Raw genomic sequence first — 17,500 nt, 5'->3', positions numbered from 1 at the left:
GTTGTGTAATGGATGGACTTGTGGGTTATTGGTCCATCTGATCTACTGCGGCTCACATAAAGCTAGTTCGTACGAGGCAGGGTTTTTATAGCTCAGAGTTTTTCGTTGAGTTGTTACATGCACTTTAATTAAAAAAACGGTACTTTTGATTTGGTTTAGTTTCCATACAAATACTTTACAGTAAGGTTTTGACATTAGTTAACTATTAGTGAACCATCGTAGACTGTTGTTGGTGTTAGCTGCTAGTGCATGGTCTTATTTTAGGGAATGTAATTAGCTGAGATTAATAAATGCTTTAGGTCGCGTTAACTAATTAATGTTAAAAAAAATAACTCTTATTGTAAATCATGGTGTTAACATTTTCTCTTCCTTCATAGTCAGTTTTAGCTTCGTTTTGGTATCTTATTATATTATAGTATTTTACGACTGCCGAAGTAAAATGCATTTGACTAAACTAATCTGGTGCTGTTGATCTATCGGTAAGCCCCGCCCCCTTAGTTACTGTTGCTACCTCGGACAGTTTTACAACGACAGCTGCAGTGTGAAAACCTTGTCAAATGATGATTTTGCACACAGAAGTCCACTAAATTGGATTTAAATACTCTGGAGTTATTTATAAAATATTTCTAAATGAGTACGGTCACCACTGATAACTGATTAAATTAATGTACATTTAACCTGTTTAACATGAAGTTGCAGCATAGACCTTCGTTTGCGTTTTTGACCTACATTGTACAAGACACTCCGCCATTAGAGTTTGTAGATACGGACTAATATTGTTGGAATTTGAAAATTGTAATTTAATGTGCATGACAACCAGAAAATGAAAGTTTTTTTTTTTTTTTCTTAATTTAGGTTGAGGTTAAATGCTTGGTGACATTGAATGCTCTGTTTTGTTCGGATTCAGGAAATGGAATAAAATTAATTATACTGCCGATCCTCCCAGGATACCTGGAACCAGTGTTACAAAAACCCCAGAAACATCATTTTTCCTTTTTTGAAGCATAAACCCCATAAAAACGATGCACGCTTTGGGTATTCCAATGTTTCTCTTTGGTGCTGAAACCTACAGATGTCTGAGTTCCACTCTCCATGCAGATTGATACTCGACTGCCATTGGCTCATCTGCGATCGAGGGGAGGGGCTTACCGATAGGGCAGTTGCTGAACTGATATAATTTACTTTATTGTTGAATCTTATTTAATGCAAGTGGTGTTGTGAAGTTCAAGTTGTATAATGTGCATCTAAAACTTTGTTTCATTCAGGATTAAAAATGTTTTTGTTTAGTGTAATTTTTTTTACAAAAAGTTATTAATATTTAATTTCTAATAACTATAGCTTTTCTTTTTTTTTAAGTCATTCTTCAAAGCCCAGTAATGGCCTTTGTGGTGAATTTTTCACAATTAAAGCTGACAGGTCTTGTAGTTCTAGGTGTTAACAATCGGAATAAATCACCCCAGCTAATAGAAATTTACTTGCACAGCTGGCTAGTTTTTCTGCATCACTGGTGCATGAATTATTCTGCATATGCATGCGATTCTCATCCAAAACGTTGCATTCTGTTTAACTTAAGTCATGTTCATTTGCACCTAAAGGCTAAACAAGCTCTTTGCGTTGTAATTTGACTACCAAATACTGACCTTTGGGGCGGCAGTATTTAAAGGGAACCGTGCGGATCAAAGATCGCTCTCCTTCTGGGCTGTCAGCGTGAGGAGATTGGAAGTGCCCCTGACCTGGCAACCCAGACCCTCCTCCATCAGCCCGTGACAGCTCATCAGAACCAGAGCGAGTAACGGGAGGTTCACGGAGAGGAGACATTAGATTGGGTGAGAAGGCAGGACGCTGAGAGAAAGTGACATTTTGCAAGAGCAGCACAGCAACATGCGTTTCTGCGCCAGGAGCCTCGTCTCTTGTCGACCCCACCTGCTGACACTCTCAAATGTCAGCCTCAAATCTTCCAGTGCTTTATGGCTCCTGGAGTTTCATGCCAGAAAAACATCCCTGCGGTGGCCTGGCACGACGCTAGCTTGGCTTTGGCGAAACTACCGGAGCGTTTGGCAGGCCGCAGTTATTTCGATTCCTGAGTCCGGGTGGCAAACCTCTACACACGTATACCGAGTCTTTTCTGTCCTTTGTGCCAATATCTCTGAGCAAGTTTCTCTTATTGCTGGGAGTCGGCCATAACCGCTCCCGTGTTTACCGTCTTCAAAGCGTGATGTTCTGTGGTTCAAATAAGCCTGAACTGCAAACCCTTTGTCTTTCCCGGAAATAAAAGCGATTGTGAAGCAGGAAAGTGACGAAGGATCTAAGACAAACTTTGTTCTGGAGAACCTCCAGACCTTTCCAAACAATTAAAGGTTATTTACTTTGCCGTGAGGAGGTCCTTGGAGCTGTCTGAAAGCTGTTTCTCTTGGTGGCACATTTCCATCTCTCCACAACCGTCTGTCATAAACACGGTGGCGTTGTCCAAGTCCAGAGCAGAAGTCTAGTGCCGTGGCTATTGTCCCCTTTTCTGAAGGAATGTAATGAAGACAGACACTTGACATGTGGATGTCGGCTCAGGCAAGCCGGTCTGGAAAACGCACAAAGAGCCCTGTTGGGCTGTCATGTTTGCCCTGGAGAGAGTGGTATTCATTCCTTTTCTTAGTCTCTCTTGTCTCTTTCTTTTCTCTGTCAGTCGGACGGACCTCGCCAAGCCGAGCGCGTACAGCATGCCAGATCTAGCCTGTCTTTCTCTCTCAGCTTGTGGTCAAGCCTCAACTCGGTCTCGCTCTGCTTTTGGTTTTGTTCCACACTTCCCTTTTCGTCTCTTCCTTTTTTCCCCCTCAGATCTTCCATCAAAGTCTTTCTCCTCCTCGTCTAACAGCTCTTACATTTCGCAGCGGGGATCCAGCTAGCTTTCTCGGTTCCTGTCAGCGCTCGGCAGGCTGTCAATATTGGACAACAATGACCAGATGCAGCTCGTTCTCGCTCGCATTTCTCCTCTGGCTTTTGCAAGCTCAAAATCCAAAACGATGAAGACATGCCAGCTAAGAGCAGCCTCAACGTTTTTGGCATTCGTTTCTCAGAGCTGTCTTCTGTAATGCTAAAGAGATATCGCCTGGGAAGACGGGAGTCTTTGTGCTTATTTTCCAGGTTTGAATGGCAAGTTTTGCCGTGCACCTTTCACTCTCTTAGGATTCCATCCTCCCGCTCTACTCAAGGGTTTATAATTGCCACCTGGCAACCCTTCGTCGTCCGCTGGGAAGAGATGCTAAGGATGGATGTCTGGGGGGAAGGGAATGTTCTCAGCCCTCTGCTGAGCACAAGTTACTCAGCTGTGCCAAATCACTAGTGTGGATATTACAAAAGAAGGGCCCCTTCACGTCCCCTCCTTCCCCTTCTCTCTTCTCTCCCAGGAGACCTGCTCACCTTGGTCATGTGACCCAGATAATCAGTAGAGGCAGCCGCCCGAGCAAGCATGTCAAAGGATCACAACCTCATAAAAAAATCAGGTCTTTGACAACCAGTTCTTTTTGAGATGACGGATTGTTTCTGCTCTGGTCTTGTGCAAAAACAGATGTCAAACAGGAAAATTTGTGGTTGTCTTTTATTAGCGTGAGCTTATTTTCAGTTCAGGATTTCCTTTGTTTTTATATATGTATATCTTTTAACACACCCTCACTTACGTTTGTACATAAGAATGTGACCTTTTTTGTCCTATACATTATATTACATATAATACATAAATATTTATATATATATATATATATATATGTATATGTATGTGTGTGTGTGTGTGTGTGTGTGTGTGTATATATATATATATGTATATGTATATATATATATATATATATATATATATATATATATATATATATATATATATATATGTGTATATATATATATATATATATATATATATATATATATATATATGTATGTGTTTACCTTTTAAATATAAAAATCTAATTAATAAAGATGTGTACACATGACAAAAATCATGTTAAAATATTTACACTTATAAAACATTTTGTATTTATTGTGATTTTACCACTTGAGTTAATTGAAATAACTGAATAAGCATTTGTTTATTGTGGACATATACACACAGAGAGAGAGAGAGAGCTGTTGTCTGTATATACTACATCCTATTTGTTTAACAACCTCTTGCTTCTGCTCTTTTTGTCTTTGTCTCTGCGTTTGGGCTAATCCCAAATTAATCAGACACAGTAACTTCTAAAAAGCCATTGATTACGGACTCTCTCTTAGCTCTCTTGAGTGACTTGTTAGCCTGCCTTTGTCTTACCCGGTCACACCGATGCCCTTTTCCTCCCTTTTTCTCTGTAGCTGACCTTCAGCCAGTGAAAAGAGGGGCTATGGGGAATGATGAGTTAAAAGAGAATGGGAAAGGAGGTGCTGGGTCAATGCCGGGGGACCTGCAGTATTGCCCCGTCCTCGCACCCAGCGGGACACAGGGGCAGATTACGGGGACCATGCTTGCCCATTAATGAAACTCTTTGCAAGAGAAATTAGACTGGTGACCCGGGCAGTGAGGGCCCCTATGCTTCCCCCCTCTTCTCTTTTGGGCTTGTCAGTTCTTTGTTTCCAATAGGATACTCTTTGATGGGGCTATTGGGGGAAGGTTGAACTAAGGGGCCCGAAGCAATGGCGATGACCCCTTTATTGCTCAGAGGCAAGGGCACTGGGTCAAAACGGGATATAAGATGACAAGTACACTGCTCTTTGGGTAAAGCGGTGGTGGGATCAGACTTCCACTCTTCCAGTCATTGCCAAGGTTCTAACCCAAAAAGTAGGGGTGGCACGATACACTGATGTCACAGTTTGGTTCATACCTCGCTACGGGGGTCACGGTTCGATAAAACAAATACTATGCATGCATTCTGAACATACTATGCATATTTTGAACAGAGAGTAGTACAACTTTACACCTACATGTATAAATACAAAATATTGTAACATTATTTGGGTTAGGGTTGCCTGTATTTGTCGTATGTCTGCATGCAACGATCCAAGATGTCTGTGCCGTGACGGTTCGGTGCAAATACATGTATCGTGCCAGTCCTACCAGACAGCACTCTTAGCCTCTATCTCTGAATACACCATGTTTGTTATTTCTCAGCTTTTTGTCAAGCCATTTGATCCTGGGGATTCTTCAGGTGTGTTTTAAAGGGTCGTTCATCCAGTCTTTTTACACTGTTGGCTCCCCATGTCAGTTTCATTTAATGTAGCTTGCGGTTCTATGTAAAAATTCTACCTGCCCTTTCAAACTAAAGCAAAAACAAACAAACAAGCCCTCAGTCGACTAGCATCAATCATTCAGGACTTTTTAGTGTCTATTTTTTAACTCTGTGAGACAGCGAGCTCTTCTCTTAGCCCCGAAAATGAGCCTGCAGTCTTAGTTTGGACTTGTCTGGCACACCAATTTGCTTCTCTTGGCAGCTAGGCAGCACAGAGGTATGCAAAACAGCCATTGAGAGCCCCGCACAGCGAGTGGGAAAAACAGCCAAGGCGAGCACAATGAAGCAAGTGCTTTCAGCTTGTTCGCCGTCACGTTTTCCGTTATCCACAGACTTGTAATGATTCATCCTCTCAAATTTTCACCGGGTTAAGGCGTACAGTGAAAGTTTGGGCAAGCTCTTGCAAAATCAACAAACAATGACATGGCGCTTTAACACGTCGATGGCTGCAGTGAATCTGTCACGTAGGATCATCTCAAAACCTCTGACTTGGCTCGGCGTGCTTCGGCGCTGTGGTTTACTGCAAACCGAGTGGCATTAAGATATGTATTCTTGTTTGTCGATCCGTTCAGATAACCATTTGCAGAATTGCATAAGATTTAGCTGGCATAGAGAAGAGGGAAATGTGTAACGTTGAAAGAATTCACCAGATAAGTGGAACCAACTGCCTGAGGCTCCCTTCCCCAGAGAGAGGGAGAGAGTTACAGCTTGGTTAATGATTGGGCGGCTTTCGAGAGTGAATAAACGGCTGCTTCATGAGCAGATGGAAACAAGGTTGGGTTTTATGTCTCATTGTTTGTAGCTGGTTCCAGCAGCCCTCCAACCCCCAGTTCTCATCGCCTCGCTTGCCTTAATCTTCACAATTAGGAGCGCTGTCTTAATCTGTCTGCGACCAAACTTGTGAGAATGCTAAGATGATTTACAGGTTATCTGTGACTAATTACAGATGAATGAAGACATAGGGTGTGGGGAGGTTTTTACTATACTGTGTTTATAGCGCTGTGAAGTGAGAGATTGTTGAAGACTAGATTGCAGTTCGTTTCAAGGCATCATGTTAAAGTCTTTGGGTTCTCAGAATATTCTGACACTTCTTTGGGTATACAAAAGTAAATAGCATATTTAGAGAACTGTATGGTATTTAATTAGAAACGCCTTTGTAGCAATAGCTATGTTTCCATCTAAAGATGCTAAATTTACTGGAATATCAGATAAAACATTTACGAATAAATAAGATTTTCCATCCAACCAGTCAAAAACAACAAAATCGTCACTTTCTGATAAACTGACATTAAATATCTCTAAGAAAAGTAGGAGAAGAAACTGAATATAATAAACCTAAAACGTTTCTCCTACTCAATTGTGCTCAACAGCTTTTTATGCACTTTTTGAATTCATGAATTTATCCATTGAGTTTTGTTGTTTGCATTCCAATTTACGCATAAAAATATTCTGGTTGCGAAAAAGAAAAAAACTTTTAGAGAATTTCTAGAGAAATTTCTTAATGCTTTTTGGTTCCCAGAAAAAATAACCGAACATGAACCAAACGCTAACATGAGGGAATGTTCCATATTTGCTGGGAAGACCATTTTTGTTTGGTAAACATTAGGAGGCTGTCGGTCTGAGCAGGTCAGGGCTTCCATTTACAGAATTAAGCACCTACTGTGGAAACATGAGCCATGCGGGAGAATTTGCAGCCACACCTGCAGTTATACAGCAGACATTGTGTGAGCGGGTGGCTGCACTCTCTCTTAGCTTATAAAAACTAAAGTAGTCTGCAGTAAAGGTCTCCGGTGCAAGGGTGCAAATGTCGCTTCAAAGCTGACGACTAGTGCTCAGGTTTCGTCGAGAGACTTGCTGACACGTAGAGGTCACTGGCAGGGAATGAGAGTTACGCACATACATATACTCTCTACGTTTTCCTGTTGGCTGCGTGGCACACCTGTGTCATAATACTCTTTATTATTTCTGGAAGCGAGTACACACCTGTTTCCCGGCCTGTACTGTACTGGTCTGTTTTAATGTGTTTTAATGAGGCTCTGAAGCCGAAAGAATCAGACAGGGTTCCAATTACAGCTTCCTTTTATAGGGTGCTGGAATAAGGTCCTTGTGCCATTGGAAATAATCTAGTACGTTTTAGAAAATGACACAGAATTGGCAGGTTGGTTAACTTTGTAATTCACCTTGCCACGTCGGTGGTCCTGGGTCCGGTTTCAGCGGTAACAATCGCCGTTCCAACAACAGCTGATGTCATGCTAATTGTTAGCAGATGTACTGGTATTTTTTTCAGTCGCGTACAAAAGGCCAATTATCGACATTTCCCATTTGGAGACGTGATTCGAGTATTCTGCTCGATTTCCCCACTTGTGTCATTGAGATGGAATGAGCGCCGTTGCAGTGGCTGCTCACAGTTGCCAGTTGTCAAGGAAACGCAGCGTGAAAGGCAGAACTAAACACATGGAGGGTTTTTTTGTCTCCCTTTGCAGTCGACTGCGGTGTGAAATTTTTATTGCCTGGCACCTCTTGATAAGCTGTTTTAGAAGCAGGCAATTGATGCCCCATTGCGAATAGCGCCTTGCAGCTTGAAATCAAACAGATATCTCTTGTGTGCTTTGTCAGTCACAATGAGAGGTTGCCGGGGCTGTCCTCAGAAGCACCATAGATCTGTTTTTTTGTGGCGTTTAGGAAGGTCAGGCGCTTGATTGAGTGTGCACGGTGGAATTGCGTTGTGGGTGGCTGGGGAGTTGTAGAGGTGTGTACCGTCTTCCAGACACTTGATGTTTCCTGATACTCCATCCCTAAAAAATGATAGCTGCTGCCACCTGGTGTTAACAAATGAGGTTCAGTAGGTGAAGGCTAATTTCCTGTCACTCTTTTGGCACTCTGCATCTTTCAGCGTCTGGATTTTGTTGTGCTAAATGTCAAGCAGATGGCACACAAGCTGAGATTGAACTTGACAGATCTTGGGAGTGCTGGATGCGGATCATTCTTTTTTTGGATGGATTCCAGTTCAAAACAAACATAAAATATAGTATACTGAGTCCCTGCATGCTGCAGAATTGTCAGATGGGCTGACCAGTGTTCCCCTCCACCATTTCTTTTTCTCTCTCTATCCTTTGCTTCCCTCTGCATACTAATATACCAGGGTGCATACTAATTCTGTGCACCCTGCTGTTCCTGTTGTCTTTATACAGGAGGTGTTCTAGATTTGGACATCTGTGCTGAGGAATGTAAAATCGGCAGTGTACTTGTGCCAACAAGCACTCATTTATCTCCTTTTCCTTCTTTTTTTCCCCCAAATCTCACTTTGTAGATCAAGAACAAGGCTAATGCTTTTTGTTCACAATGGCATTGCATACAAACCTACCCTAGTAAAACAGCCTATTTAAGATGCATTGATTTCATATTAAGTATTACGGCTGCGCGATAATCATTCACTGACGATGATTATCGTGCAGCCCCATTAAGTACTATTAGCATTTTTCTATCTTAAAATGCAAGCTATTTAAAATGCACACAAAGTATACTTGGAATAGTTCCATTTTTAGCACTATCAGTACATCAACACTACTACCGCACAATTAAAATGCATTAAGTAGGAAATTAGTTGTTCCAGTTTAGCAGGCTACAAGTATCCCTGTTTAGTGTAGTAAAAGTGCAATTGCAGGGTAATTTGTTTAAGTACACAAGTATGTTAATGCATTTGTAGTATACTTAGCATGAAATGAACATATTTTATATATTTTAGTATGTTTATTTCCCACTAGGGCAGTCTGGGTCTTTGACTTGAAATGATCGCAGTTTGTTAAAAGATGCAATTGTTTAGCTTAAAAGAAAGCATGACTTGAGGCTTTATTGTGTTTCAGTAGTTGAAGCCTTATTTCCTATATTGTTTTTTTTTCTGCAGGTATGCTGGTTGTAAATGTTACCTGGAGGAACAAGACGTATGTGGGCACTCTGTTAGACTGCACTCGACATGACTGGGCTCCCCCACGGTAAGCTTCAACATCATTCAGCGTAATTTACAGATTCATATGTTCAGCTTATGAAACCGGTCAGTATGTGACGCAGCTTTGCCAAATAAATACAGTATGACGTTAATTTTTGAACAATATATCCGTTTGAATTCTGGCTACTACATACCTGACTCTCTCATCATCTCCTCTGGGCTTTTGTGTGCTATCATTGCAGTAATGAAGGAAACATTGGAGGGCAATGTCTCAAAAAAAAAAACCCTGTTGACACACACCTTTTGAAATGCAGCATCATAAAGGAATTGATTTCTCCCAGCCCCTCCCCTCATTGTCTTTTCTATTCCATGAATCGATCTAAAACAGCAGTAGTCCCTCACAGACCAGCATTTCAGTCCTAATGCCTTGAAAGTCTTCCCTGACACAAAGATTGGGGCTAGTATAGCTTGAGCCAATAATAGTGTGGTGAGGCTTCTTTCTGACCTTGCCAACGTTGTTTTTTTTTTTTACAGTATAGACACTCAAACACCAAAATGTTTTTGTTTTTTTTAATGCTGTATCCTGCCCAAGGTCAGATACCAGCACTGCATGGCACAAATAATTTGCTGTACATAACACGGTGTACATTTAAGAGACTCTGCCTCAGGAGGTAGCTTGTAATTTCTAATCGTAATGTTCCAGAAAAGGCTGTATTTCCATGGTGCACTTTATCTGCTGGCTGCAGGAGGCTGCAGGCAAACATTACTAACGGAGCATTAGCCCCTGGGGAGAGTGTCGGTGAAGATGATGCAGTGCATTCATATAGGAGTGTTTCTTCTGTATGTTTGCTTTCCAGTCACAGCTGCTTTGAGTCTCACGTAGTCCCTGGAACAGGTTAAAGCAATTAAAGATCAGTGCAAAAGTCATTCCTGTATTTTTTTTTTTTTGCTTTTTACTATCAACTTTGCAGAAGCTTCCATTGACAGGTCTGACACAAACTCGGTATTATAGTGATGACTTGGGTGTTAACTTGTAATCCAGTTAGTTGATGCACCATCTGAAAATAATATAGTGAGATGTATTTTATAAATAGACCATATCTCGTTCCTTTTAACCCTCAGTTGATGAAAATGCACGATTGTATTTGACAGACTGATTTTAAATACATATTAACATTACCTATCAGCCAATGATATGTCATTATTTTGTTCTGAAGGGACTTAAAAATCTCAATCCTGTTCTGAGCACTGTGGGCACTAAGGTAGCTTCCTTAACTGCTTTGTTTTGCTACGGTTTAATGCCTGTGCTTTGATCGAGCTCTCTGGTTGATCTTGCCTCTGAGTCTGTGCCTTATCTGTTGGAGGATGTTATCACACTGCATCTAATCAGCAGCCAGGTCACCCTGGCTTAATCCTGCAGCAGTGTGGCACTGCATGCAATTCATCAGAACAAGCATTGCTGTCGAGATCAGGGATAACGAGAGGATAAAAACGCACAGCACGTTGCTGGCTCTCCAGGGCCCACTGGAGAAGCACTTATAGCATCCAAATGGAGAGGCTGATTTAGAAGAGAGGCCATCTCTCATCCAAGAGAATATCTGCAGCACTGTTAGCACCCTTTGTGGTTTGCAGATAATTGTGAGAGGTCTATTTGATTGATGACTCTAAATTCAGTGTCGCTGGAAAAGTACTTTTTCATATATAACTTATTTTTTTCATCTTCTGCTTGCTCAGGTTCTGTGAGTCACCCACAAGTGACCTGGAGATGAGGAATGGGCGTGGACGGGGGAAAAGGATGAGGCCCAATAGCAATACGCCCGTCAACGAGAACAGCAACTCTTCTGATAACAAAGGCAGCAACAACAGCAAGACTCGAGCCGCGTCCAACAGCAAAGGGCGACGGGGCAGTCAGAATTCCTCTGAGCGGCGCACACCACCAAACAGCAACACTGAGGATGTAAAAGCTAGTCCTTCATCTGCTAACAAACGCAAGAATAAACCCGTCTCAGACATGGAGCCCAATTCTAGTTCAGAGGACACTAAGGGTAGCAAACGAATGCGCACCAATTCAAACAGTGGAATACCTCATACTGTTCTTCCCCTCTCCAACATCAAAGCTGAATCCTTGCCTCCCTCTTTGGATCGCAACTGCCCCTCGCCGGTGCTTATCGATTGCCCCCATCCCAACTGCAACAAGAAGTACAAGCACATTAACGGCTTGAAGTATCACCAGGCACGTGCTCACAATGACGATGACATCAAGCTGGACATAGATGGTGATAGCGAATATGGTGAAGACTCCACTTTGCATCCAGAGCCAGGCAGTTGCAATGGTGCATCCATCTCTCAGAAGGGATGTGCATCTCCTGCACGCTCAATCACCCCCAAAGGCAGAGGATTTGATGCCCAGAGCCCATCTCCGTCATCAGGAAAGTTCAGCTCCAAGCAGCCTGGCAAGAAGAAATCCGATCCTGAGCATGACTCTGGTGTGCCCATGGATGGCTGTGAAGATGGCCCATGTCTTACAGATGAGACGAGCAACGATGGCATTGACGATAAAAGAGGTTTGGACAAAGCTAAGAAGTCTGGCAGTGGTACCAAAGCGGACAAGCTTGCTCAGAAGGCAATGAAGTCTGCAAGGCCCCTCGTTCCTTCCTTACCTCCACAGCAGTTGTACAACTTACCAACCTCTGGCTTCCCTGCCCCTAATTCTGGCTCCTCCTCCAGCATGGGCTCCGTGGTACAGTCCATTAGCAAGAGCCCCCAACTAAAAACTATTCAACCCAAACCTGCAGTAATGGGGGATCCCTCAATGAACCCAGCCTTGGGCAGCTCTAAGGACAAGAAAAAGAAAGATAAGAAAAAGAAGGAGGGTGGTAAAGAAGGAGACAGTCCAAAAGCGCCGGGCAAAGGAGGGAAACCTGAAGAAGGTAAAAGCCCATATTCTGAGAGTTCAGACCAAGGCAGCAAGAGCGAGGGGCTGTTAAATGGATCCACAGACCCACATCAAAGTCGGCTAGCCAGCATAAAAGCAGAGGCGGACAAAATCTACAGCTTCTCTGATAATTCACCCAGTCCTTCTATAGGTGTGGCCAGTCGGATAGAAAGTGGGGGAATGGCGCAACCTCTCACTCCACTTCATGTGGTTACCCAAAATGGGGCCGATAACTCTTCTGTGAAGACCAACAGCCCAGCGTACTCGGACATCTCTGATGCAGGGGAAGATGGAGAGGGCAAAGTAGAGGGAGTGAAGGTCAAGTCTGAGGATCAGGCAGTTCGGGAAGGTGCCAAGAAATCCCTGTTCCCATCTCAACCACCAAACAAAGACTCTTCTTATTATCCAGGTTATGAAACATACTACTCACCCAATTATGTCAACCCAAACCCCAGTCCAGGAGTTTCTAACACTGTCACATCCTTGCAAGATAGTGCAGTCAAGGTGAAAAAGGAGGAAGATCCAGAACCTGGAAACGACAAGGGCAAATCAGAGCCTTCAGAGGATCGAAAGCCAGAAATAGGTGCATCCTCTCAGCAGCCACCACAGCCTTCAGTCATTCAGCAGCGTTCTAGCATGTTCATGCAGCCCCTCTATTACAATCAGTATGCTTACGTACCTCCCTATGGCTATTCACCTGATCAGGCCTACCATAACCATCTGATGAGCACAAACCCAGCTTACAGGCAGCAGTGTGAAGACCGGCAACGACAAGCAGCTGAACAGCATCGTGCTGCAGAGAAGAAATCAGAGGCTGCTCAGAAGGATAGGGAAGCATCCATGAAGCAAGAAGAATGGAAGCAGAAAGCTTCGGTTCCTCCTACCTTGTCTAAAGCGCCAAGTCTCTCAGATTTGGGCAAACCGGCCCCACAAGGCAAGCCCAAAGATCCCTCTGAGCCTGGCAAGTCAGTCATTATCCCTAAAGGAGAAGATGGCAAGGGACAGTCCCAGCCAGGTGAGGGGTTGAAAATGAAGCTGAGTGAAGCTGGACATCATGTGAAAGATGAGCAGAAACCAGGACTCGAGTCTGGGAGATCGGCTATGGAGCAGGCAATGTACATGTACAGACAGGTATGAAACTTCTTCTTTCTACAGTATTGATGTTGATTTATTTTTATCACAGTTTTAACCTTTATCGATTTTCAGAGAAACTGTACAACTCTTGAGTGACATTTTGATAATACGTGCATCCAGACTATGCACTTATTGTTCTTTAATAATGGGCATTTTAAACTCCTTCCCAGGAGCCGGACTCTCGACTGTGGCCCTACGTTTACCCCAGCAAGTACCCTGATGCTCAGAAACAGATTGATGAGGAGAGATGGAAGGAAGAGAGAGAAAGAGAGAGAGAGCGAGAGAGAGATCGTGAGCGTGAAAGGGAAAGAGATAGGGACAGAGACCGCGAGAGAGACCGGAAAGGCAAAGATGAAAGGCAGCGTCCTAAAGACACTCCCTCTAAAGAGGAAAGCAAGGAATGCGCCGAACCGCGAACGTCGTCTGCTGCAGAGGAGCATAGAGTCAGCAAAGATCCACGAGCACATATGCAGTTTTCCTCACCTCTGCCGCAGCACCAGTCTTATATGTCTTACATGCACGGATACCCCTATGGCCAGGGTTATGACCCCAGTCATCCGGGATATAGAGGGATGCCTGCTGTCATGATGCAGAATTACCCTGGTAAGTCCTTTGTGGAGCTAACTATAAACCACCTTAGGGAAAGTATTTAATTTGACCTTACATTAAGGGCCACTATTAATTTCACCCCTTTTCTAGGGTCGTACCTGTCACCAGGGTACTCTTTTTCTCCGTATGGCAGTAAGATGCCACCTGGAGAGGAGGGTGAGAAGGCTCGTGCCAGTCCTACGGTGAGTGGCAAGTCTGCACCTGATTCTAAAGCTCTGGACATCCTGCATCAGCATGCTAGCCAATACAAGAGCAAGTCGCCCACGGTGGGTGAAAAGACGCCCCATGATAGAGACAGAAGTGTGAGCGAGAGGGAAAGAGAGAGCGAACGTCCGAGATCTTCGCCTTCTCAGAGGATCATGCCTTCCCACCATCACCTTGGCTATCCACTACTCCCAGGACAGTATGACCTGTCCTATGCTACAGGTAAACAAGAAAAATAGCTTAGGGGTGTAGTCACACTAGGCGTTGGTGATGGGAAGTTCGGATCAAATCTTTTTCATTTCGCTCATTTTGACAAAACATAATTAAAATGTTATGTCACTTTCCTAACATATCTACCACTTACGCAAACACTGATCACATTACAGACAATACAAAACTATAATGATATGAGAAAACGATTAATTAATTGTTTACCTGGGTCTTATTAGCTTATCTCACCTTATCTATCAAGTCTTCGGGTTTAAGTGGTTTGTTCATAACGTGAACGGCCATAAAGGTAACTTGTGCAGTGCAAGTCGGAAAGAGAATTGATTAGTTCATCTCTCGAGTCGTTCATTCTTCTGTCACGTGATAAGACAGCATTGAATAGAGAAATGTAACTTACAACCTTCTCAATTATCATTATCGTCTTTATTGTAATTATTATTTACTCGGTTACACGATGTTTTCCTAGTCTTAACATTTATAAACTGTTTCTCTTGATGATTCTTTTCCATAACACTAAACGTGGCAACAGGTAATAATGAGTTGGTTATTATTATTAAGTCTCTTTGCGGCTCTTACTGCACTGATAAAAGCTTGCGGGGCCGGCACGTGATAAACGAACGACTCAAACTCGAAGACTCAAAAACGGTCCTATAGGATGCTGTTCATGCGTGACTGAACGAATCACTCCCCGAGACGACTCATTCTTGCTGATGAACAGCAATTGTAATTATAGCAGTATAGCAGTTAATTTACGTCATTAACATCAGCTGTCTCTGTAATAATTCTCATGTAAGCGTACTGAAAAATCAGTGAAGGATTTTCATGTCATCGCAGAAATGGAATGCGTTTTTAAAACTAGTCTTTTCAGAAACGCTGATATGTAATCAAGGTGTTTCTCCATTTCGCAGGTATCTCCTCTTCAGCCATTGTTGCCAGTCAACAAGCCTCCGCCCCGTCGCTTTATCCTCCAGCACGGAGGTGAGAATGGTAAGAGGACTCATCTTTATGATTTTACTTCATGCATTGGGCAGTAGTTACATATACAGTATTTCCCACCACTTCTAAATATCTTTTAGCAGAAGAACCATTTTTTGTCATTTTTGCTTGGTAGATTTAAAATATTTGAAACAAATTATTTAATATGAATATCTTGAATATTTCAGTTTAATTTGACTTAAATAATTCTACATTAATTTTTTTGGTTTTACATATTTACCATATGTATATTTTAAAGCATGCAAAAATGCTATGAGGTGACACTGACAATGGATGAACTAACATGAGCTGCAGAAATGAATTGAACCTCCTAACTCATTTTTGCTCCTATTATCTCGCACACAAGTACTGAGGCACAAGAATTGGATGCATAACTAGGCATCTCCCTTGGTCTTTAAAAGCTTAATAGGCAATAAAATGCGTATTAAAACCACAATATTCACAACGCAAGTTAATTTTATATTGCTTACAAAATAATATTGATGTATCATCCAGCCCTAAATTGTGTTATCCTTGACTAATTATTTGAAATTATGTGCTGTACAGTCTTTGCTGTCCTCTAGTGGTCAAAATAATAAAATAAAATCATAATTTTTCATACTACATTGGCTGCTTAGTGTCATATGCACTTGTCTGCTGCCTATAGAGTTGTTTACCATATTTAAAAAATTTATGAAATGCAAAATATATATAAATATATCGTTTTATTCTCATTTCCATTCTAGGGAGAAGTAACCGGCTGTTTTTCTGCAGACATGTGACTGGTTCACATGAGGATGTGATGTGGAGCTTATGACATCAGTTCAATGATGTTCCCGATTTCTATACGGTTCTTTTTCCCGGCGTCTTTGACCAACACCGACCGAGAGGAGAACGTGGATGCCCAGGCTTCTATCTCCACACATCCGGACACTTCCCTCTCTGTGCTGCTGGCTACATACTCAGGAGAGAGGAGACGCAACCTGTCTGCAGAAACGCCGCAAGATGCGCAAGCTCTCCGTGAAAACATGGACCTGCAGAGTTTGGGAAATCTTGAATGAACCTGGATGCAAAGATATTTTGGAAGTCACTACGTTGTGTTTAAAGCATGGGAAAAGCATGGAGTGCTACTGATCTGGACTGCTGCTCTAGAGCCAAGAGGATTACCGAGGTTGTTCTTTTTTTTGGCCTGAAGGATTCCAGCGTCTTTAGTGCCGCTCTTCATCTTCATACATTTACAATTTATTTGTGGACTATGCAAGTGGATAAGGCTCGGTTTTCTTCACTCAGTTCATTCAGGGCAGTAAATTCAAGTTCACGTCACCATTGCGAAGCAACATACTCGGCGGTTCTTTGTCCGAGATGGATTTTTTTTAAACGCACTTCCCCCGTCTATCGTTCATAGTTACGTTTCTTACTCATTAATGGATGATGAACAAATTGCTCAGTCAGCTTAGCACTGGTCGTTTTTTGCAAATGTTTTGTTCTCGAATGGGGCATCTTTGCTTCGCAATGGTTGATTCAACAATGACTCGGTTTTCAGTTAAGCGATTGGTCTTCTGGTGTTTTCCGATTATCCGGATCGTGGAGAAAGAAAGACGAAGCGTTGGCTGCTCTCGGACATGCTTACACGGAGTGTCCCAAAAAGCAGGAACTTTGACTTCCTTACTGGATTTCCGGCCTGTATCGAACCTTTATCACATACGGACACGAGGCTGTCTGCTTCTCCCGGGCTCTAGATAGTCATTTGGGAAGCGATGTGTGTGTTTGCCAATGGAGTTACCAGACTCTACTGAACTGTGTGTGTCTGGTCACGAACTGAACCTTCACGCACGGATACTTTGCTGCTTGCGAATCTCATGCCAGACTGCATGAGTGAAGTCCAAAATGGGGCGAACCTTGAAGGCTTTGAGCGATCCGAGAAGGTGTTCCCCAATAGAGGCTTAGAGCCGGCATCCAGCTTCTAGACTTCTTCTACTACGGGTCGGTCCTCCGATCCACAGACTTGCAGAGCACGAAACAAGGAAGACCTGGAAACCCGTTCCCTCCTGTTCTTCTGAACGTCTGCATGGTATAATCCAGCACTCGGTAAAAGCATTAATCCAAACAGAGCAATGCGACACAAGCAGGCGTCCTTCCTTTTCTCCCTCACTATGTGCTTTCTGTATATATTGTACAAAGGAATTATTTTAAAAAAAGGTTGTTGGATGCTATTGGATTTTCTTACTA

The 17,500-nt window shown here is 42.7% G+C and overlaps 1 protein-coding gene across 6 annotated transcripts in view; it reads left to right on the top strand.

Annotated features, from left to right (window-relative positions):
- znf609a (zinc finger protein 609a) overlaps positions 1 to 17,500 on the top strand; it is an 86,483-nt gene that overhangs the window by 67,506 nt on the left and 1,477 nt on the right. For all 6 annotated transcript variants that reach the window (XM_043227681.1, XM_043227682.1, XM_043227684.1 and 3 more), the window contains 6 exons: positions 9,145 to 9,232; positions 10,921 to 13,252; positions 13,426 to 13,858; positions 13,955 to 14,290; positions 15,205 to 15,283; positions 16,018 to 17,500. The exon at positions 16,018 to 17,500 is cut by the window's right edge and continues 1,477 nt beyond it. In XM_043227681.1, the coding sequence (XP_043083616.1) occupies positions 9,145 to 9,232; positions 10,921 to 13,252; positions 13,426 to 13,858; positions 13,955 to 14,290; positions 15,205 to 15,278 (3,263 nt within the window). In that variant the 3' untranslated portion in view covers positions 15,279 to 15,283; positions 16,018 to 17,500. The remainder of the gene's footprint in view (positions 1 to 9,144; positions 9,233 to 10,920; positions 13,253 to 13,425; positions 13,859 to 13,954; positions 14,291 to 15,204; positions 15,284 to 16,017) is intronic.

The sequence above is a fragment of the Puntigrus tetrazona genome, chromosome 25 (genome assembly GCF_018831695.1).
Source record: "Puntigrus tetrazona isolate hp1 chromosome 25, ASM1883169v1, whole genome shotgun sequence".
Classification (NCBI taxonomy): Eukaryota; Metazoa; Chordata; class Actinopteri; order Cypriniformes; family Cyprinidae; genus Puntigrus; species Puntigrus tetrazona.
The sequence above is the reverse complement of the archived record's forward strand: the minus strand, read 5'-3'. Positions and strand labels throughout refer to the sequence as shown.